Below are 24,140 nucleotides of genomic sequence, written 5' to 3'. Positions count from 1 at the left end.
ATTCTCTACACATTGGTTTCACTGCCTCCCTCTTGTCTGACTCTGAACCTCGTGGAACCTCAGGGGGTCACTTTTTCTACTGTGTATTCTGAGGATGCTGACATCTGACATAGCTATTTGCACATGTTCTTGCTTCCCATAGAGCAGAACTCTTTCTGGCAGTGAAAGAAAGTAGGGTAACTATGCACCACATGATTTATCAACAATATCTACACATGAGACCCTGGATGTGTGAATAGAGACAGCCACCTGGTGAGCTGCAGAAACCAGCTGGGCTCTCAGGGCTTTGGGCCATGACCAGCAGGTGGTGCTGGTGGACCACCCTGGAGCCTCTAAACAGTTGCTCAGTGAGGATCATTCTCTCAAAGGAATCTGGGCCTGGGGTCTGGGCACTGTGATCACTGAGGAGACTCACTGATGGAGATACAGCCACTGTGTCCTCTTAGGCCTTACAGAGTCTCCTGAGCTGGGATCTTTGTATGATCTCAGCAGGTTCTGCCCCCCAGGGCTCTCCCCAGGGATGAAGACAACCCCCGTCTCCTCCTTGTAGCCTAAACTGATCTCCAGCACCAGGGCTCAGGGAGGCACTGGGCAGCCCCTGGATGGACACACATTTGCATGGACGGCCTCTTCCCTGGCAGAGGGTGAGGAGAAAAGGAGGCCTGGGCAGCCCAGCCCCACTGCGGGCTCAGGGGCTGTGTGCACCATGGCCTGGACTCCTCTCCTCCTTGTGTTCCTCTCTCACTGCACAGGTAGGAACAGGACTCTGGGTCCAGGACTGCCATTTAGCTTGTATCTTCCTTCACTTGACAGAGTCCTGAGGAACTTTAACCTGAGGACCTGCTCCATTAACCATGAGTGTGCCTGTAAATAGGTTCCCTCTCCCAGCCTGTGCTGACTCTGCCCCTTCCTCTCTGCATCCCAGGAAATATCAGTGAGATCCCCATGCACCCTGAGAAGTGGATTTAATGTTGGCGGCTACCACATACCATTACCAGCAGAAGTCAGGGAGCCTAATGAGCACCTCCTGTCTGACCTTTCAGACTGAGACAAGCACCAGGGTCCCAGCCTCTGCAGGTGCTTCTCTGGACCCAGGACCCTCATCCCTGGGCTGCAGCCTGAGGACGAGGCTGGCCTTGCTGCTGTGCCCAATACAGCAGCTATGATGCTCACACTCTGCTGTGAGTCACAGGTTGGTGAGACTGAAGGCAACTGTGCTCCCCCTGCCTGCAGCCTCACCCCCTGCTCAGCCTGGGATCATGTTTCCCTCAGGGGTGACATCTGTTGTCACTTCTGTGGACAGGACCTGAGATTCCTCAAACAGCCACCTGACCTTCCCCTCATCTCTCATTTGGACTCACTGTCACCGCTAAGTCTCAGCTGTCCCTGTCCCAGAGGCAGAGAGTCCTTTCCAGGAGAAACATGTCCCAGTGGAGACACTGCAGGTGGGCACCGTGGTCGGCACCGGCCGTGCCCGGCTCTGAGTCCAGGGGAGACTTGGTGATGTTTCCTCTCTAACTGCTTTAATTGGAGCTCTGAGATACAAAAGCAGCAGAAATGATACCAGGAGTCACAGTAGCAGGAAACCACCAATCATTGACAAAGAAACTTATAAATTAACAATATATATTTAAAATATTAAGACACCCAAAAATAAGAAATACTTAAAAATAACACTAAAACCTGAAAGTTCTGTAAAAATTAGAGGGACAACCAATTGCTGTTATACATGAAGAAGACCTAAATAAAAGAACACACATCTAGTTTATGGTCAGACTCTGAATATCAATCATCCCCACACCTATTTATACATTCTCTGTGAGAATGTGAGTGACATACACTTGCAGTGAATGAACAGGTAGGAAATCTCTGCAAAGACGTGGAAACTGTAAGAAAATCATGGAGGACGTTAGAGTCCTGGGAATACACTGCTCCATGTCCACGTGACCTGCCTGCATCTGAGGGAGGAGAGGCCTTTGGAGTTGGCTTGAGGTTAGGAGACCAAATCAGGAGGTTGAAGCAGAGCCAGTCCCTCCCTCTCAGTCCCTGAGCTCAAGGCTGCCTGAGCACCCTGGCTCCCAGGGACCCAGTACAGGGCGGTGAGATGCCCGATGATGACCCAGGTGTGAGAGGAACTCCAGGCACAGAGTGGCCCAGACCTGGGGCTGGGAGCCTGCGCCTTCAGGTGTGAGGTCATGGGGAAGAGGGTTCATACAAGGGCAATCTGGGCCCTGAGATCAGGAGGCCTCTCAATGGGACAGGAGAGGAGGGGGATGGTCCACATTTCCCAGGGAATTGCAGAGCCTGCTCTGGGGTAAAGTGGGTCCAGGGATGAGACAGTCTGACACCTGACACTGCGCAGGACCAACGGAGACTCCAGAGAGTGGACCCCTGAGTCTGTGGGCACTGACTGTGCCCCTGGCCCTCCCACACCTCCTGCAGCTCTCCAACAGCCCAGGGTAGGGGGGGGCAGTGGGGCAGCAGGAGCGGGTGCTCCCCAATCTGTTCCTGTGTCACACCCCGTGAGAAGCTCTCAGTGAGCCCAGATTTGAGGTCACCTTCTCCTGCACTGGGAGCCGCAGACCCACTGGAGGTTCCATGGCAATGGTCCCCAGGGTCCCCATGCAGGGCCCCAGCCTTTCTTCCTGACACAGCACAGAGGGACCTTCCAGAGGCTAGAGCCTGATTGTCCTGATCCAGGTGCCACCAGTACCTGTGTGATCACCTCTGGGCTCCAGTCTGAGGCTCAGACAGAAGCTCATCATTGCAGAGATGAACACAACCCCATTGCCACAGAGAGCTCCTGTTCCAGGGGATACGTGATCAAATCTGTGCCCTCCTCTCCTGTCTGACCCATCACTCCCCTGTCCCTGCCTGTGACCAACACCAGCTCAGTTTTGGGCATGTGCTGTCCCTTGTGATACTAAAGCTGGGGGCCGGCCCTCGACTCAGTTCATCCTTAGAAAGTAAATGGAAATATCTGCTTTGGGGTCACTGGTCTCCCAACACAAACACAATTGTTACCACAAGTGAAATGCTAGCTCAGTAGCTGGGTGGGGAGGAGGACAGAAGAGCATCGTGTGTGACTGAGAGAACCAGGTGGCCCGTGCCCAGTGCCCTGTGAGTCTCCTGGTGCCAGCCTGGACTCCACTGATAACCCCCTGAGCCCTGAGTCCTGACAGAAGCTGAGTCTCCTGTGACCTGAGGTCAGAGCTGTGCGGAGCCCCTGCATCCCCGGGGCTGGGCAAAGCCTCCCAGTGAACACAGGCTCCCAGACCGCTGACGCTCAGCATCCCAGCTCAGCGTCCTGACCTCCAGTGCATTTCCCTCTCCAGTAGTTTTGGTGGGAGGATGTGGGAAAAGTGTCAATTTATTCGGCCATAAATCCTGTAAACTCCACCGTCATCACCAGACAGAAACTTCTTTCTTCATTTTTTATTAACCTTTCACTGAGGAAACAATTATTTAGACTCTAATGTCTGACATGTGTTAGACAATCACAAGAAAATAAGGCATCACCAGGCTGACAAGGAGGGACAGTGGAGACCCAGAGCAGGAAGGAAGAGCAGAACGCGCGACCCCAGACAATGATGCATCTCATGCACAGACAGGGACCAAAGCCACAGCCTCTACAGTGGGGGCTGGGGACTGACGGGAGACCCTCAGGAAGGACATAAGTTAACTTGTAAGAATGAACAGTGTATAATGTTCCCAGGTAACTCTGAAATATCTAGTAACAACCTCTGTGCTCCACGTCCTGGATTTAACTCTTTAGAGGTCATTGGTGATGTGGATAATCGGTGTCTGGGTCCTGTCCACACTGCAGGGACCTACTCAATGTACTGCCTTAGTGATATCAGATAACATTCAAAGGCAAAAGTCATCGCTCCCCACCCTCCACCACCACCCACCCCTTGCAGGAGAGCTGGGAGGTGCCGGGAGGACTTGACAAGGTGGGCTGTGAAGACAGCAGGGGTGCTGTTGACTGGTCCTGGAGGGACTGGGTTCTCAGGTAGGAAAACTAGGAAAATCCTTTCCTGATCTTGCCCACTTATGGAAGCAGCATCCTCACAGTATGTGACTTGCCATCACCAGGGTCCACAGGAACTGCATGAGCCCTGAACTCTGAATCACACCCTTGCTTCACATTTACCTTCCGCTTCAAGGAGTAGTTCCCCTCTGATGTGCAGACAGACAGTTTCAAGTGGACTGACGTACAGCACAAACAAAGCTGCATGCAGAAACTCAGCCCATGACTCTTGCTGGACACAGGACAAGAGAACCTTGGAGATGGGAGAGTCTCAGATCTAACAATGAGACCTAAGCAGGCAGAGCACTGGGGCTTCCCCATCAGGACCCAGATCCCTCTGCTCCTCACCCTCCTCACTCCCTGATTTGGTGAAAGACGTAGAGTCTGCCCATTCAGTGCCCGAGTCACTCTATCTTCACTGGTCTGTGTGAGGTCCCAGCATCTGCCTCTTTCCACATCTCCCCAGGGGACATCAGGGTGACACTGGGGCACCAAGAGAGGAAGCTGATTTGCATGAAGCACATTCTCCTCCTAATGGGTCTGGGAGGCAAGAAAAGGCCCCAAGAAGACCTCCTTCCACATCAGGAGCCTGAGGAGGCCGTGTCCTGTGAGTGACCCATCATGGCCTGGACAGTGCTCCTGCTGGGACTCCTCTCTTACCGCTCAGGTCAGAGGAAGAGACTTTGCATTCCTGGGAGACACTGCAAAGTAGGGTCTAGGGTTCATCTTGTCTCTCTTCACAACTTCTCTGTCTTTCCTGTTTGTTTTAGGTGTGGCTTCTCAGACTGTGACCCAGGAGCCATCACTGTCTGTGTCTCCAGGAGGGACAGTCACACTGACCTGTGGCCTTAGCTCTGGGTCAGTCTCTAGTAGTAACTACCCCGGCTGGTACCAGCAGACCCCAGGCAAGGCTCCCCGCTCGCTCATCTACAACACAAACAGCCGGTTCTCTGGGGTCCCTGAGCGCTTCACTGGATCCATCTCTGGGAACAAAGCCGCCCTCACCATCACGGGGGCCCAGCCTGAGGACGAGGCAGATTATTATTGTGCTCTGGACATGGGTAGTTATACTTACACAGTGATGTGACCCCATGGGGAAGTGTGACTAAAACCTCCTCCTGTGCTCAGAATGGCTCAGCTTTAGTGACAGAAGGAAAGAGAGGGGGTGGGAATGCTCAGCTCACCAAGGGGAGGGGCTCCAGGGCCCCATTCCCGTGTCCAGTGGCTCCTCCCCACGGGCCTCCTCCAGGCTCCCCCAGGCTGTGTCCATCTATTTCATGTGACCCCGGCAGAATGGGCTTCCTCGCCTCTCTCCCTACAACCATGACGGGGTGAAGGCTGAGTGCAGAGACATTAACCATCAGAGGGACTCAGAGCTCACACTGCCCTTTGTAATCCTGCCTGTATTCCAGGAGCTATAACAAGATGTACTCATGTACTGATTGAGCCTGTGGACAGTGTGAATATTTTATTGGCATTTAAATGAAAGTGTCACTGGGAGCTTGTAGGTAATGCTGGTCTCCTGACTAGGCCTGCTGGGTCAGAACTGTGTGTTTGTGAGCAAAACAGTGTTTTAACAGGCTCTCTCCAAGAGTATTTTAGGAAGACTAAAGACTTAAATATAGCTACACTTCTATTATTATAAAATTATTCCTGAACACTTTGGTTTAAAATTTAATCAAGTTAAATTCCAGGTCACCCTATCTCCTAAATCAACCTGCATAAATCTGGAACGTTCGGAAACAGATTTCAAATCTCAGGTCATCGATGAAAATTGTTAGCTGATTTCTCTATTCCCTTGTTTTTAAATGGAAAACTACAACCACCAGTTGAGAGGATTTCCATGACTTTGGTGAATATTGATGCTCTGAGCGGACACCTGTTAGAAGTGCCTCCCAGAAACCCCCTCCCAGCCCCCAGGCCTCCTGCCCTGGCGCAGGGACAGGTGAGGGGCCACAGGCGGCATCTCCACACCAGGTTCCCAGGGGCACCAGGCACTTGGCTGTGATGGGAGAAGCAGAGTGGGAAATTGTCTTGTTACATACTGTTCTTACCTTTGTTAAAAAAAATCTTAGAAAACTTTACTTTATGTAAACACAAAATAAATTTTAAAAAAATAGCTTAATATCTACCACGTTAGAAATGTATACATTTATCTGAATTTGTTTTCTGTAGCATTTGTGCATTAGAGATTCCTGGACAGGTTCTAAGAATCTAAAAAATATATATTTGGAATTTTATGAAATTTAAATCCAACCTGCACTTTAGTTAATGTCTTCTTGCCAATGTTAGCATCTCAGTTTGTAAAAACGACACTAGTATATCAAGACTGTAATGTTAGAAAAAATATGGGTAAACTTTTTATGGAAAAGTTTTATTTACTAACATTTTGTCTGTAAGTGCAACATTTTTACAATGCTGAAAGTTTGTGAACACACACAGAGGAATGAAAACATACTCCCTTCTCCCCTGGGAGGGTGGAAGTCCAGGACCGACCCCCAGGTAGTGCAAGGCTCCTGAGCAGAGAGTCAGCCTTTCACATGCAAACCACGGCCACCTGCTCTATGTTCATGTTCATCTGTGCTCAGGAAAAAAATATGAAAATATGAATCATGTTTACCAGCCACTTTTGAATATATAAATACTCTCTGCAGAACCAGGAAAGAAAAGACTCTCATTCATCCAAGGGCTGAAAAAAAACATTAGGGTTCCATTCCATGAGGATTTCAGGACTGAGTCCCTGTGAAGAGTCCCATTGTTCCCAGAGTCTCTTTAAGTATAAACTCCTGGCTGTGCAGCCAAAGCAACTCCATCTGGAACCCAACCTGCCATTTTGACTCCTGCTGCCCCTGCCCCACCCCCAGGAGACACAAAGACTCTGTGATCCTCCCTGGTCTTTATCTGTCTCTACTCCAGCTCTGGTGACAGAGCTCGGGTCACCTGAGAGTGCCCCACCCTCAGATTAAAGACACATTCCTTTCCCAGCAGGTAGCCTCACCAGTGCAGAGAAAGAGCACATAGTCTGGGGGTGACAGTGGAAGGCACAGAGCAAATCCACGTGGTCCTGTCTCTGCCCGAGATGCACCTTGAGTGGGACCTCCCTTCCTGAGCTCCTGATGGAATGATGTTGTCAGTCTCCTTGTCTGGTCTCCTGGGCCAAGGAAATGTTACATACACTGGACCTAGTCAATCAAAGCAGAAGTAGACTTCAAATGTGAGAAGAAGAGGGCAGACTTCCTACGTAGTCAAACTGGGGGAACAGAGTGGTTTGGAGTCCTTGGGTCCTTATTACCTTCTTGTAGACAGAGCAGGTAGGCGCAGAGACCTCCAGATTACAAAAAATGTAATAAGATACAGACCAAATGATAGATACATAGATAGATAGATGCTCCTAGAAGACCCTTTGTCTCTAGCCAAAGAAACTGGGAACCAGATGCCTAGCCAGAGAAAATCTTTGAGACTACACCCACCCACTGCCCTCCCACACTATACAACCCTGACCTACACCCCCATCCAGGGATATCAGCCATAAGGGTTAGGTTGTGGGTCCCCATTCCCTCCCAGCACAAGCTGGCAGTGTCCCTCTGCTACCTGGGACAGTGTGGGTGATTCAGTGGAAGGCTGACTTCCTACCATTAAAAACTCAACATGCCTCAGCCAGGTAGGGCTAATTGAAGCTGGTTAGCACTCCACTTCTCCCATCCATGATTCTGGCTACCCAGCTGGGACCTGAACTTGAACCTCACCCCTCAGCAGTGAGACTGGATGAGGGGATAGAGGCCAGAGCTAGTGTGTACTCCTGTGGCCCTCGCTTGTAACTGTGGGACCCAGTGAGGAGCTAAGCCTTGACCGCCCAGTGGCATTCAGCGCTCTGAGTAAGGAGTTGGATGCAGGGACCCTCAACCCTTCTTGTGTCAGTGATGCCTGAGGGACCCATTGGGGATCCAGGAGCCCAACCCACTGAACACAGCAGCTTCCCCCTTCCCTGCGCTTCCTTCTCCGAGTCTGCAGGACCTGGTGGGCTCAACACTCACCCTAACTTGAATGAAACCAACTGGTGAAAGTCAGTGCCCCCACGGTCCCCAGGAAGGTGTCAAAGCAGGGGAGTGAGTGCTCCAGCTTTGGTGCGGCCAAAGGGAGCTGAGCATTCGCCCCCTGACCTTCTCGGCTGTAGCTCAGCAGGCAGGCGGCCTGATGGAAGACAGAGGAAAGGGGACTCAGGGGCCCCTAATGTGGTCTCCCAATGGCCTGGACCCTGTAAGAAGTAACACTGGTCATACCCAGAACCAGGAAAATGAAAATTAGAGGATGCCATGAAAGTCTACAGAAACCAACACAGAAATGACTCAGATAATAAAATTATGTGACAGATTTATTTGGAAATAATCATAAAATCCCTATAACTAGCAGCTACAAGCATTCTTATAAGAAATGAAAAAGAAGAGAAACTCAAATAGAAGAAGACATGATAAAGATACCAAATGAAGTGCAGAAATAAAAAATGCCAAAGGTGAAAATTTATAAACCAATAGAGGGACCAATGATATTTAAAGTTTATCAATTATTTTATTTGTTTCTTATATGTTTATAGATTGATTGATTGTTGAAATGAAAACTTGGCTACCATTCCTACTGCACAGCTCCCACCACCATGAGTAATCTGTGGAGGACGTCACCTGGGGGCGCTGTGGGTCTTCTCAATGATGCAAGGCCTGAAATTAACCCAAATGATTCTAATTCAATGGGCCCTGTGAGACATTCATGGCCTAAGATAGAGTGCCAGCAGGTGCTTCCTCTCAAGGGACAGACTCAGAGCTCACAACAAACCCAGCTTCCTCCTGAGAGTAGAACTATTAACTGGGCCCAGGATCCAGAATTGGATGGTGCTGCGGGCTCCTATTTGCATAATGTCCCTTTAAGCACTCTCCTCACCCAGGGAGTTGAGGAGGAGATAAAGGGACACCCAGAGAGCAGCACCAGCTTGAGGCCAGGAGATTTGGAAAGTGCCCACCATGGCCTGGACTCCTCTCCTCCTGCTCCCCCTCCTCACCCTCTGACCAGGTCTGTGGATGCTTCAGAGACCAGACTTTGGGAAGGGTCCTTCTGCCTTTACTCTTCATTCCTGACATGAGTCTGTTTTCATTTCAGGGTCCAGGTCTCAGGCTGTGCTGACTTAGGAGCCCTCACTGACTGTGTCCCTAGGAGGGACAGTCATTCTTACCTGTGGCTCCAGCACTGGAGATGTCACCAGTGGTCACTATGCATACTGGATCCAGCAGGAGTATGGCCGAGCCCCCACCACACTGATTTATGGTACAAACAGTAAACACTCCTGGACCCCTGCCCAGTTCTCAGGCTCCACCCTTGGGGGCAACGCTGCCCTCACCCTGTCGGGGGCCAAGCCTGAAGACAAGGCCATGGACCACTGCTGGCTGGTGTACAGTGGTGCTGGGCACAGTGGGAGAACCAGAGGGAAAACCAGGACGTAAACCTCCTCAGCACTTGTGATAAGGGGATTGCATGATCAGACATATCAGCTCTCAAGATACTAAATGTGGGCCATCCATTGAAAAGGGGAAGGCAGGATAGAAATTAATTCCTGAAGGTACTTGAGGCCTAAAGTAGAGGAAACATATGATTTTGGAGGAACTTGTTCTGGAAAAGGAGCACCCAATTATTTCATAATCCAGAAGGAATAGGAAGAACTGGGTCAGACCTAAAGGGCTGTGGTCAAACACCTTCCCATCAGAAAGGAACGCCTCCCGTGATCTACTTTGGTGGCTTCTTGTATATATCACTAAAGGGTATCTCACTGGCTTGTAAATAATGCAACATACATGGGTTATATAAAAGCAAAAGTATTGAATATCAGCTCTTGCTTGTGTGGCTCTGTGGATGGATGCTGGCCTGCAAACCAAAAGGTCACTGGTTCAATTCCAAGTCAGGGCACATGTCTGGGTTGCAGGCCAGGTCCCCAGAAGGGAGCCCACGAGAGGCAACCACACATTGATGTTTCCCTCTCTTCCTCCCTTCCCCTCTATTTAAAACTAAGTAAATAAATAAAATCTTTAGAAAAAGTATTAAATATCACCAAGGTCCCCCAAAAGTTGTCTATTCCAAACCTTTATTAATATCAATATACTATTACCATAATCTATCAATATAACTGTAGTTCTGAATTTGAATGCACACTTTCACTTTTATTCTCAATTTATCCAAAATCATGATCAAACATGGTGCTGAAATTTCACCATTTTAGATACTGTTCATGTCATATAAGAGTTATGCAACTTCTTGTTGGGGACCGCTCTGCCTGGTTTCAGGAGTCGTAACTGCCCCCCATGGCTAAGGATGAGTGAGCGACCTGCAGAATGGGAGCCACAGGAGACAAAGGCTTGTCTCTGGTAGCAAATGTTGCCTCAGTTTTCTCCCTTTGCCCCCTAAGCATGGTCAGGAGTCCATGATGGGTAAGTCTCCTCACAGCGGGGGGCAACCTAAGCCAGACTTGACACTTGGGAAGCCTCCATGGAAGGACTCAGGGGACTGCAACAAAAAGCGAGCAATAGACCCTTGCCCCCCCAGCTATGTGACATAGCCTGAGTCCCCGTGTCCTCTGGGAGAAGTGCCTCGTGGCTCTAATTCACTTAAGCCTGAAAACCTGATGGGAAGGGGTGCAGCTTCTTGCCTTGACAGAGTCAATCCCAGGAAAAAGTCTGGCATTTCAAAGAATTTCTAAAAATCCTGTGTAACCTGCTTTGCTAAGAGTGTTTTCACTCATATGTTAAGGGTCCGAGCAGGAAACCCTAAATTTTCTGCAAAACCCTTTCTTGACAGACTCTGACTCAGACTAAGTCCTCAGATTTCTTTGAAATGTTACCTACTGTTTGATCCTTGCCGCCCTGTATTCCTGTGTATTACAACCCAATAAAAGCCCCTGGAGGAAGTGACTTGAAGCCTTTTCCCTCTGAGAAACTGGCCAACTCTTCTCCTCAGGCAGATCATGTCTTGGTAGTGTTTACTTTTACCCGTGGCAGACAGGCAGAAGGAAACTCAACTATCACGTAATCCTTTAACATCTGGGAAGACAGCATTTCATGTAGCTCCATGGAAGTCATTAGTGACCTGAAAAAATTAATGGCTCAAGCCAGAATCACAGAGGGGATCTGCTCATTCTACTGCCCTGGGTGCCCACAGCAGAAAGACCCAACTGCAAACAGCAGAACCCTCCCAAGAGAGCTGAAGGCTTGGCATGAGCTGGAGGATGTGTCTTCTGGGACCAGCAGGGGGCGCTGGTGGACTGCACCTGAGAATAAGGGCTCTGGGTGAGGGAAGCTGGAAAAGGACTTTACTGGGTCTTGCACACTTGGGCAGGCAGTGTCCTCAGTGAGGTGTGACTGTCCTGCACCTGGTCCCCAGGAGCCACATGAGCACTCAGCTCTGACTCACACACTTGCTTCATATCTCGCCCTCCTCCTCTCATGTAGTCATTGTCAAGGCCTGATTCACAGGACAAAGTAGGTGGACAATCATACAACAAAAATTAATTTCCTTGAAAAAAATGTGCCCTACAGTTGTCCCTGGACATAGGGTAGGAGATACCTAGACAGGGACAGTCTCGATGTCAACAATTAGGACTCAGCTAGCAGAGCTCTGTCCCCACCATGGCCTGGATTCCCCTGTCACATCCTCACTCACTGCAGGAGGAGTTGGCTTCCATGGACCCTGAGGGATGTCGGGGGAGAGGCCCTGGCCCTGCCTTTTCCTGCTGCCATGGGGGCACAGCTGGTGGGTCGTCCCATTAATTCTGCCTCCTTCTAGTCCTGCTTCTGGTCTTGGATTACACAGTGCTGCCTCTACCAGAGAGAGAGAGAGTGTCGCCTAAATGAATGTTTTCCTTCTAGCAAATCAAAGGAGCTTAATGCAAAAGAATTATTGGAGAATTACCCAAAGTATCTCATGTGTTATTATAATTGATGTTTTCAGAAATGATTCCACATAGGAGCCAGAAGAACCCATGGCTCATCAAGACAGTTTCTCTTTGATCATAGGGAGGATTTGGGCTGAGGCTACAATATGTTCACTTCTCTGGGTGACCTTGGACCTGAAATTTGGGGAGAGCAGATGTGAAGAGGCCAGGTCAGCCTGCAGAGGGCGTCTCTCAGAGGTGAAAGCACAGCAGGCAGGAAGTGCTCCCTGAGTCAGGCTGTGTCCCTCAGCACCCACAGGGGGCGCTGCTACATCTCCTTCATATGTGGGATGGAGTCCTGGGTCCTGGGTGAGTCCCCCACCCAGCCTATCATTCCCTCCATCCCACACTGGCTCCTAATCCTTAAAGGCAGGGGAAGTCCTTAGTGTCAGGGGAAAGCCTGAGACAGTCTGTACCCATGGCAAACCTCAGGGTCACTTGCTGCTACACTTGCAAGTGTACTGATGAGGAAATTGGTAATAATTGCATTCTTCTTTTCCCCTCATCCTTTAACTTGTTTCTTACTAGTCTGTCCTTTCTCTTTCATTTCAATGGTGTAATGACCTATGGGACTGGTAGTAATCACACATTCAACTGTCTGTTTTTCTTGTGTCTTGACACTCTTCCCAATCTCAAAGTACAATGGGTGTACACTTAGACAGGGCATCTCTCCACACTATCACAGATACAGTCAAATAAGGGACAATAATTCGGTGTGAGCATCTTGTCTCCTGTGAGCTCAGGTCTCAACACCTATGAAAGGAAAGAAAAATGAGCATTCAAGTTCTCTTCCACACACAATTTACTTGGAATTTTAAAATGAACCCCAAACAGAATTTCACTTCACACCGATGCACCCACTGTGTGTCATCTTCCCAGAAGGCAGGAGACGCTCTGTCTCCAACTCGTCCCCTCACATCCCAGATCCCTGGTCCGCCCTCCCCTCCCTCTGCCCCACAGCCCAGTGCAAGGGAAACAGAGCTTTCAAATGTTCCATCATGTTCACACAAAAGCACAATGAACAGTTATTTTTATTTCTGACAATGAGACACGGTTTCCTACTTTGTGTGTCTGATGTTGTGAAGTATCTCAGGACTTCATGGTGATGCTATGACTTTTCTTACTCATGATCTCCAGTTAAAATGAAGCTGCTCCATGTATTGGATTTCTCACCACAGAGGAGAGTTGCCCTCCCTGCCTGGCGGTGCAGCCCTGTGTCCACTCTCAGGCTTGGTCGGCTCCTTCAGGGCGGCTGCTGGGTCAGGACTGAGACAGGGGAGACCCGATGTCTCCACCTCCCAGACATGAACTCTGTGGTTTCCCTGTGGACTCCCTGCAGGAGGAGAAAGTGCCTGCTACCTCCTTCCAATAAGACAAGAGTGGTTTTCCCTGAAGAAGAAAGAAATGTTCTAATCTAAGGAACAAGTGAGATTGGAGATGAACTAGATCACTGGGACCAGGAGGTAAACACAGTCATCTCTTGTGTAGGCCACAGCCGATTCACAAAGACATTTAGCACTAAGGCCACCAGGGGCAAGGGGGAACTGATATGGTGACAGAGGTGAACACTCTTGTTTCAGGGCCTTGGTTACCATGCAGTCATGGGTGTTGTGAGGTAGCACACCCCCCAGGGACATCCCCCCAGGGACATCAGGGTGACACTGGGGCAGGAGGACAGAGGAAGCTGATTTGCATGAAGCACATTCTCCTCCTAATGGGTCTGGGAGGCAAGAAAAGGCCCCAAGGACACCTCCTTGTACCTCAGGAGCCTGAGGAGACTCTGTCCTGTGAGTGTCCCCACCATGGCCTGGACGGTGCTCCTGCTTGGACTCCTCACTTACAGCTCAGGTCAGAGGAGGGGACTCTGCACTCTTGGGGGACACAACTAGGCAGGGTCTCAGGGGTGATCTTGATTCTTATGACAGCACCTGTGTCTTTTCTGTTGGTTTTAGGTGTGGATTCTCAGACTGTTGTCACCCAGGAGACCTCACTGTCCGTGTCTCTAGGAGGGACAGCCATACTCACCTGTGGCCTTAGCTCTGGGTCAGTCTCTAGGAGTCACTATCCTAAGTGGTTCCAGCAGACCCCAGGCCAGGCTCCCCACACACTCATCTACAGCACAAACAACCGCCCCTCTGGGGTCCCTGAGCGCTTCTCTGGATCCATCTCTGGGAACAAAGCCGCCCTCACCATCACGGGGGCCCAGCCTGAGGACGAGGGGGACTATTACTGTTGCCTATATTACAGCAGCCCTTATAGCTGCACAGTGCTGCAGAGTCACAGGAAGTGAGACTAAAACCTCCCTGGGCTACTCCTGCCAGGGAACCTCACCCCTGCTCTGCCTGAATCCAAGCCTAATGCAGGGCTCACACCTGGTGCCACGTCTGCAGACACAACCTGAGCCATCCGGCCTTTCCCTCATTCTCACTGAGACTCACCATCGCCACTAAGTCACCTGTCCCTGTCTCAGAGGCAGAGAGTCCTTCCCAGGTGACACATGTCCCAGCGGAGACACTGCAGGTGTGGACAGTGGTTGTTACCGACCATGTCCGGTTCTGAGTCCAGGGGAGAATCAGTGATGTTTCTTCTCTAAGTGATTTCCTTGGGGCTTTCAGATACAAGAGCACCATGCAGAAATGAATACTACTGGACATGCTAGCAATAAACCATCAAAAATTAACAAAAAAAACTTTGAAATTAACAATAAAATTATAATGGCATCAAAAGAAAGAAATACTTAAAGATAAAACTGAAAAACAAAATTGGCATAAAATGAGAATGACAAACTATCTTGAGATACATGAAGGAGAACTAAACAAATGAAGACATGTTTAGTTTAAGGTCAGACACTCAATGTCAATCATCTGCAAATGTATTTACATATTCGTGGCAAGAATTTGAGTGGCAATCACTTGTAACAAATGAACACGTAGGAAATCTCAGCAAAGAGGTAGAAACTGTAGGAAAATCATGGAGGACGTTAGAGCCCTGGGAACACACTGCTCCATGTCCACGTGACCTGCCTGCATCTGAGGGAGGAGAGGCATATGGAGTTGGTTTGAAGTTAGGAGACCAAATCAGGGTATCAAAGCAGAGCCCGTCCCTTCACTTTGAGTCTCCGAGCTCAAGGCTGCTGAGCACCCTGGGCCCCAGGGACCCAGTACAGGGCGGTGAGATGCCAGATGAGGACACAGGTGTGAGAGGAACTTCAGGCACAGAGTGGCCCAGACCTGTGGCTGGGAGCCTGCACCTTCAGGTGTGAAGTCATGGGGAAGAGGGTTCGTCCAAGGGACAATCTGGGGCCTGAGATCAGGAGGCCTCTCAATGGGACAGGAGAGGGTGGGGGGGGTCATCTACGTTTCCTGGCGAATCGCTGAGCCTGCTCCAGGGTAGTAAAGTGGGTCCAGGGATGAGTCAGTCTTGGGGACAGAGTCCACGGTGGTCAAGGCAGAACTGGGGACACAGAATCCAGTGTACCTGAGTCAGAAGGCATCACAGTGTGTAGAATGTGTCCCAGTACCAACAGTTCTGGGGAAAGTCCCTCAGGTCCTTGACTATTATGATAGTCGTCAACCCTCAAGGGCTCTGACTGAGTCTCTGGCACAAATGTGCCAAGTGGGACTCCTTGCCCATCACCTGGCTGAGGCCTAAGGAAGAGGCTGGTTCTCAGAGCCACTCCTGTGACAGCAGCCCCCACCTGTCCACGGAGCTGCCACCTGTGGGAAGCTGCCACCAGTGTCCCCCCTCATCTGCTGGGAGGGGAATGCCCCCACAGCTGCCTGCTCAGCTCGGCCTGGGGCTTCGTCTGCGGCAGAAGCTGCTGCCACTGTGTGTCAGGTTCATCTGGGGCAGCCCTTAGAGTGAAGGTTCCTCCTCCCTCCATGTCCTCCAGTCACTCACCACAGCCCAGCCCTGGGCAGGGGACCTGGGGGACAAAGGCCTATGTTCCTGTCAGGCATGGACACAGAGTGTCCTTGCCCTGAAGCTCAGGGGCTGAGGTGGGGATCCCGCTATGGTCCTGTCAGCCCTGAACTGTGACCCCAAAATCCGGTGTCTCCATCTGTATGTCCAGAACTTACCCACAGAACCTGCATCTGTGATCCTGGAGGGAAAATTCCTAAGATCCTCCTCTCAAATCAGAGTTCATTTCCAGAGCTGCCTGTGCCTGTCCTGGGGCAGTGTGACACACCCTTTGATGGACCAGGTGGGGCAGCCTGGTCTGTGGGGGGGTGGGTCAGGACCTCTGATGTGGGGGGAATTTCGTTTGCCCAAACCTGTGGTCCACCTGACTCTGACCCTTTACACCCTTTGCAGGACCCAGAGCCCAGTGGTCCATTTGCGCCACCCTGCGTCCCCATATTAGAGGTGGTTCCACAGAACAGGATCGTCTGTAGCAACAGAAAAAGCTGAAGTAGGACAGATATTTGAATAAAGGGCTGTGTGTGTTAGTGTGTCTGCAGGGCTGAAGCGATAGGGCAAACACCTGTCTCTCTCTCTTCATATATATACATAAAACCATATACACACACACAGACACATATATACATACACACATATGTAATCTCAAGAAAGTAATAAATGTACACACACACATATATACATATCTCAAGGAAGTAATTCTAAGGGACTGTTTCACATGACTGGAGATTCTGGGGGACCCCAAACCCTCCCTGTGTGCTGGCTGGTTGGAGGCCTGGGGAGGACGAGGACGTGTGTGGTTTGACTCTGAGAGCCGTCTGCTGGCAGAGCTCCGTCTTCCTGGGGAAGGTCTGTCTTGTCTGTATCAGCCCTTCCACTGACTGGATGAGGCCGTCTCACGTTATAGACGATAGTCTGCTTCCATCAGCCTAATGGCTGCTGGATTAACACACTTCAGACATGTTCACAGAAACTACTAGAATAAAGTGTGTTGTGGAAGCTGACAGAGCATTAACCTCCCCAGGCCCCTCCTTCTCCTCTGACTGTGGAATGGGACTGCGGGTGAGAGGCTGCTGGGCCTCAGCTCCGGGACTGAGGGGCAGGGATTCCGACTGCCTGCCCATGTCAGGGACTCCCCTTCCCCGACGTTACACATGAAGCAGCTGCAGCTGAAGCTCCCCGATACTCAGGCTCAGACAGACGCCCCTCCCTGCTCTGCCCCCTCCCTACAGTGTGGTCCCTGCCCTGTGCACACAGGTCCCTGCATCTGTCCCTGCTCATCCAGCCTCCCTCAGGGACTGGGGCCCAGGAAGAAAGCAGAGACCTCCCGCCCTGGAAGAGGCAGCGGCACTGGATGCAATGGTGTGATAGTGCTACATGGGCCCTTGTGATGCCTCATGAAACTCCGGGCCACTGAAGCAACCACATCCTGGGGTTGTTGGTGCTCTGTTAGTGTCCATGTCACCTGCGGCAGAAGCCCCTGAGGACAGCGGGAGGATGAAGCTGAACATACCGACCAGCACACCCCAAGGCCCTGTCTTCCCCTGAGCCCCAGCCCCAGGGGAACGCGAGTCCACCTCTGGGGCTCACACAGCCTCTCTCCCCTGAACAGGGCTAACGGGAGGGTCAGTTCTTATGCTTATTGTCACATTTGGAGGTTATTTTAACATTTTATTAAGTGAGGAGAAAGAGTTTGTAACTCATTGCTTATATCTTCCCACCCCCACCTCACACAGGGGTGGACAGGGCTTCTTTCCTTGTTTATATTCACAATGGAACTCCCACACTGAGGACTCTCTCCTTTCAGAAACCCCTCGGTCACTAAGCTCACTTCCCAGCCTTTCTGCTACTCCCAACATCTGTTTTTGATTCCTCCAGTGAACTAAACTGTGTGCAAAGTGAGCAATGACCCCCAGATCCTAGCTTCTCTGTTTTATATCGTTCAGGCTCCTGTTTCCAGGCTGTGCTGGGACACGCACCCACCATGCGGGGCCGGTTCTCGGGAACTGGCAGCACGGTACCAGCACCGTAGAGGTGGACAGTATGGCCCAGGGACAACAGCAGCCCTGGAGTAGGTGGCCTGGGAGACCTGTCTCAGAGCCACCATTTCAACCAAGATCAGCATTTCCAGTGCTTTACTATGGGTATTTGAACACAGTTTCCATCAGTATTTATCATCATTGAATTTTCAAACCTTATTGAGGTGACTTGTATATCCAATAACATACTTGTATTTAAGTTGTGTAAACTGTGTTAATAAAACCTATGCCAGCAATATAGATTTTTCCTACCTATTTCTGCATGTTTGCCCTTTTTACTCGTAGAGACAATATACAAACTATGCCATAGGACAAGAACCCGGCCAAATTTCGACCGTGAGTTTGATAAGTGACTCCCAGGAGGGATCCTTGCTCACAGTGTGGGGGAACGAGTGTCTCCGCAGGTGGGATAATGACAGACAAAGATGTACAGTGTCGCACACTAGGGGTGAGCAAGAGGGCTCTCCCCCACAACCTCCTCATACATAGAAGAGGCCCTTTCTCCTCAGTTCTGCTGGGGACCCACAGGGAAGGAGACCTCTAACACCCACTGAGGAAGGAACCTTGTGTCCTGCACAGAAGGGGACATGCCTGCCTTGGGCCGGTCACTGCTCTGGACATGATACTGGCCTAAGGGTTTACGTTAGAGAAACCATGTCATTTCTGAGCATGGACAGCCCAGTGAGGTGAGGAAAGGCTCACCCTGAGGTCTCTGAGGACATCACTGATGTGTCCTGGAATGATGGGGAGGCCACAGAAGGGGACAGTTGGCCTGGCCCTAAGGCAGGTTTTAGTGGCCAGGAAGTGGAAGTCTGAGGCTGTGTCTGAGATGTTCTGGTGACCACACATAATGGGAGTCTGGGCACTAGAGGGCGCTCGGGTGTTGTTCCTGAGAGAACTGGGGTGATCTGAGCTGGGAGCAGCCTCCTAGCAATGCCTAGAGACCTGTGCTCAGTTGTGGCTTTAGAGATGTGACTTCCCTAATGCACAGGTCTCACAGAGCCCCACCCCTGCAGACACCCATGGCATCTTCAAGCCAAGACACCTTGTTTGGGCCCAGAGAGGAATCAAATAGCTGAGAAGGTGGGGTGGGGGGACATTTGCATAAATGGGTCCTCCTCTCTCAGAGTACAAAGGGAGGGGAGAGGTTTTGGGAAAACCTGCTTCAGCTGTGGGGCTACAGAAGGCAGGACCCAGGGATGGTCTCCACCATGGTCTGGTCCCCTCTCCTGCTCACCCTCTTGTCTCACTGCACAGGTGACTGCACATGGGGACAGAAGATGGACCCTGGAGAATCTCACGCTGTATTTTCTTCTTTGTCTCTAGACCCATAATTACCATCTGCATGTGTCTTTGTGTTGCAGGATCCTGGGCCCAGTCTGTGGTCACTCAGCCACCCTCAGTGTCTGGGAACCCAGGAGAGAGGGTCACCATCTCCTGCCTTGGAAGCAGCTCCAACATTGGGCGTAATTATGTGAACTGGTACCAACAGCTCCCAGAAAAGCCCCCCAAACTCCTCATCTATAGTAATAGCAATCGATACTCAGGGGTCCCTGATCGATTCTCTGGCTCCAAGTCTGGCAGCTCAGCCACCCTGACCATCACTGGGCTCCAGGCTGAGGATGAGGCTACTTATTTCTGTGGAGCATGGGACAGCAGTGCCAGTGGTCTCACAGTGCTGCAGGCCTGTGGGGAAGTGAGACAAGAACCCCTGTGGCATCTGTGAGCTGGGTGAACACTGCAGCAGCTGCTGCTCAGGCTCAGCCTGTGCCTTGTGACTTCTGCTTCTTCTCTGGCTGCTGTACTGACCCAGGTTCCCCCAGGGACACTGTCTGGGATTGAAGGCTGCTCTGTCCTTTTTGTCCTCAGAGTCACTCACAACAGCCCTTTCCCAGACTAAGTATCCTAAACAAAACTGAAAGTTCATTTTCCCACAAGGTGGAGACAGTTTACTTCCAAACTGGTTTGTATTCAGTTTTTATTGTGATGTTCAAATAAATAAAACATTGTGTTGGGCCCCTGAACCTACCATGGGACCTGAGCACTGTGTGTGCTGTGTGTGCTGTGTGTGAAGGATGAGTCAGCCTGGTCTGCATCTCGTGTTACAATGTTCTTCAGTGTAATCACTGCTGACTGCTGTATCGTCTTCTGAGTCTCAGTGTAAAATATGTCCATGTACAAGTGTATAAATGTATAAAAGTATTGGTAGTGTGAAGAGGTAACAGATGAAGGAGGTGGCCCACGTGTTCAAAGGGAGGCAAAAGGGGCCAACTTTCAGGTGGGAAATGAATGGTTCTGGGGACATCATGGACAGCATAGGATGAGCACAGAGATGCTATGATCATGCAACCTATGAACTGCAGCTAAATGTGCAGACCCCAGACATTTGCAACACAAGAAATGATAATAAATTTCTATCTATGTATAATGTCAGATGTCAACTAGACTCACTTTTATGGGAATTTTTTGCAATATGTATCCATATAGAACAATAATGTTGTACCCTTAAAACTAATGTAACATTGTATGTCAATTATACCTCAATAAAAATATAAAGTATAATGATAAAAATAAATTCAAATCTTCTTTCCACAGAAAAACGTGCGTGGAATGTTCAGAGCTGCTTTGTTAACAGTCTCCCCAACCTGACAACAACCATCAGGCCGTGTGTGGGTGTGTTTCACAGCTGTGTGCAGACTCACCCAAGTGGGAGCAGCGGTGATGTTCTCCAACAAGCGGCCTCTTTTTTAAAGACCATGTGATTCAGATTATGTTTCTAATGATGTCACAATTTGGAAGAGGCAACACTCTAGGGAGAGTATCTGTTGTAAATGTGACTGCATGAAAAAAAAAAGGAGGAACAACAAAATTATTCTATATAACAGTGTAATGGCACCTAAATGGCACTGTGACCTTGTCAAATGCTTTGAAAACTGAGAAGCACAATGACAGACCTTAACGTGTGCACATTAAATGCAGCTTAGGAGGTTGAGGGTCCCGTGGTGGGATGCGGAAGTGACAGGAGCCCATCAGTTTGCACTGTGAAGGCAGGAGCCACTGCCCTGACCGAAGTACCTGTGACAGTGAGGGCGCCTGCCACACTAACAGCAAAGGAAATGCACATGAAACTGTGCTCCAGGTGACAAAGTGGATTCCCAGGGGGTCCAGGTAAGAGTGCAGGTGTGGCTGTGCTGTGCACTGTCATAGTGGGTGAGCACCCGTGGGAGCCAGACTACTGCTTCGGGAATGGAAATCGGGATTTATCACCAGGGGCAGGAGGCGTGATGCTCCAGGCAGTGACAGAGCTTCAACTTTCAGATACAAGAATGAACTCAGGAGTGGATTCATGGGCATGGACAATTGCGTATGGAAATATTTACAAATGTGTGTGTTCCTGCACTAGTTCACTCTAAATATTGTATTGTTTTGTGTCTTGAGTGGAATTGCATAAGATGGTGTCCAGTGTGATGAGTCTGCCTTTTCCCAGATATTGGCTTCTAGAACATTCTAAAAAATAATGATGGCTTCTTTGGAGAAATGACTTTAGAGAGAGAAAGTGGAAGGGGGTTGGGAGGGAGACAGTGAGAGAGACACACACAGATGTGGATGCTGTTGTTCCACTTGTTTCCACATTCATTGGTTGCCTCTTGCATGTGCCCTGACCAAAGGTAGAGCCTTCAATGTTTCCTCATCGAGACGTGTTCTAACCAACTGAGCTGCTTGGCCAGGGCCTGATTTATGCTATAACTGCAAATTTGTACCTTTGAACTTCTTCTCTCATTTCTGTCCCACCCTACCTCAGCCTCTGGAAACCACTGATTTGTTCTCTGTATCTTTTGTTTATTAGGGTTGTTTTGTTGGTCAGATTACACATGTAAGTGAGATCATGGTATCTGTCTTGCTGTTTGACTTATTTACATGGCACAATGTCATCAAGTTTTATTCATGTTGTGTCAAATGACAAGATTCCATTTCTCTCAAAAGCGCTTTTGTACATTGATTTAACATTATGTATTATGTATGACATGATCTTTAGCCATTGACCCATCAACAGATTTTTAGGTGATTTCCATATGTTGGCTATTTATAATAATGCTGTCCTGGACCTGGGGTTGCACCTGTCTTCTAGGGATGTTTTAGTTTTCTTCAGATAAACACCCACAAGTTGAATTCAGGATCATAAAGTCTTTCGAGTTTTAGGAATGAAGCCCAAGGGACCATGCGCAACCTGCTGAGCTGCAGAGACCAGCAGGGCCCTTAGGGCTTCAGGCCTTGGTGAGGAGTGTGTGCTGTGACCAGCAGGAGGCGCTGTGGGACTGTCCTGTTGTCCCTACACAGCTGCTCAGCTAGGACCCTTTACTCAGTGGAGCCTGGGACTGGGGGAGGGGCTGGAACTCACTGACTGTTACTCTGCAGGTGGGTCCTCTCTGGCCTGGCAGATCCTCTGAGCAAAGACCTTTGTGTTCTCTCAGCAGGTGCTTCCTCCCCAGGCTTTTTCTTTCTTGAATTATATTTTTTCCATTACCATTCATTCTCTCTTAATCACCTCCCCCCACCCCAGCCATCACCCTACTGTTGTCCATGTGCATGAGTCCTTTTCCCTTTTTGTCTCAGTCCCTCCACCCTCTGACCCTCCCCCTTAGCTGTCACCTTGGTCTGTATCTAAGAGTTTGTCTCTATGTTCCTTGTTAGTTCAGTTTGTTCCTTGGATTCCACATGGAGTGAAATCATATGGTATTTGTGTTTCTCTAACTGGCTTATTTCACACAGCATCAAATTTTCTCAGGTCCATCCATACTGTTGTAAAGGGTAAAGTTTTCTTTACTTTTATGGCAGAGCAGTATTCCATTGTGAAAATGTCCCATAGTTGTTTTATCCACTCATCTACTGATGGACACTTAGGCTGCTTCCATATCTTGTAGACTATAAATAATGCGACCATGAACATAGGGCTGCTAATGTTCTATCAAAGTAGTGTTTGAGGTAAATTCAGATGCTCTGTAAGGCAGTGCTACCCTGAATGTACCTGATCTTCTCTGATGGATGTTATTTTTAAAGGGGTGAAGCCAACCTCCATCCTCCCTTGTCTGGGATGGGAGCTTAGCTCCAGCACCAGGGCTCAGGGAGGGGCTGGGCAGTCCCTGGATGGACACACATTTGCATGGACGGCCCCTCCCCTGGCAGAGGGTGGGGAATAAAAGGAGGCCTGGGGAGTCCATCCCCACTGTGGGCTCAGGGGCTGTGTGCACCATGGCCTGGACTCCTCTCCTCCTCGTGTTCCTCTCTCACTGCGCAGGTTGGGACAGGCGCGGAGACCCTGCTCATCCTTTGTATTTCTCATTTCTTGCTCAGAATTACGTAGAATGGTACAGTTTCTTGACCAAGTATTCTGAGTATGTCTTTGTTTGCAGGTTCCCTCTCCCAGCCTGTGCTGACTCAGCCGCCCTCTGTCTCTGCGTCTCCTGGAGCCACAGCCAGACTCACCTGCACCCTCAGCAGTGGCTTCAGTGTTGGTGGCTACTACATAAAATGGTTCCAGCAGAAGCCAGGCAGCCCTCCCCGGTATCTGCTGGAGTATAAATCAGACTCAGAGAAGCACCAGGCCTCTGGGGTCCCCAGCCGCTTCTCTGGATCCAAAGACACCTCCGCCAATGCAGGGCTCCTGACCATCTCTGACCTGCAGCCTGAGGACGAGGCCGACTATTACTGTAACATATGGTACAGTAACACTCCTCACAGTGACTCACACAGATGGGGAAGTGGGACAAAAACCTTGTACTGCCCAGGGTGACAGTGGGTGAAGGTGGGTGGACGTTAGTGTGGGTATCGAGAGACAAATGAACATAGAGAAAACATAATAAGAAATGAACAATTAGAAAAAAACCTCAGCCTTCTCAGAGTCTTGTTCAGGATGATTTAATCCTTTAAAGGTGAATTGCATGTACACAGACTGTGTTTGGAAGCATGGCTGGTGCACAGTGTGTCCACTAGTCTGACCCCCACACCACAGACTGTGCTCCAGGGATCGGGGCAGAGACATCCCCATCCCTCCAGGTCTGGTACACTCAGGTGGGCCCAGGAGAACTGCCTCTCAGGGACCAGGGCCTCAGATAGAAGATGCCAGTTGAGATCGCAGGCCTGGGGAGAACGGAAAAGGAGAGAATCTCCCAATAGATGGGAAGTCATA

At 50.0% G+C, this 24,140-nt stretch overlaps 3 gene segments (V, D, J or C); all 3 read left to right on the top strand.

Moving 5' to 3' along the window:
* The first annotated feature begins 693 nt into the window (after positions 1-693).
* On the top strand, positions 694-23,744 carry LOC128627633 (probable non-functional immunoglobulin lambda variable 5-48). The segment is given in 2 exon segments: positions 694-752; positions 23,365-23,744. Coding segments are annotated over 2 exon segments (426 nt in total).
* On the top strand, positions 13,771-14,599 carry LOC128627635 (immunoglobulin lambda variable 8-61-like). The segment is given in 2 exon segments: positions 13,771-13,844; positions 13,949-14,599. Coding segments are annotated over 2 exon segments (384 nt in total).
* On the top strand, positions 19,099-19,694 carry LOC119050721 (immunoglobulin lambda variable 1-40-like). The segment is given in 2 exon segments: positions 19,099-19,210; positions 19,318-19,694. Coding segments are annotated over 2 exon segments (420 nt in total).
* Positions 23,745-24,140: the final 396 nt, after the last annotated feature.

This window comes from Artibeus jamaicensis, unplaced genomic scaffold (genome assembly GCF_021234435.1).
Source record: "Artibeus jamaicensis isolate MK-2021 breed Jamaican fruit bat unplaced genomic scaffold, CSHL_Jam_final contig_1255, whole genome shotgun sequence".
Classification (NCBI taxonomy): domain Eukaryota; kingdom Metazoa; phylum Chordata; class Mammalia; order Chiroptera; family Phyllostomidae; genus Artibeus; species Artibeus jamaicensis.
Note: the sequence above shows the minus strand (reverse complement) of the source record. Positions and strands in the feature narration are given on the sequence as shown.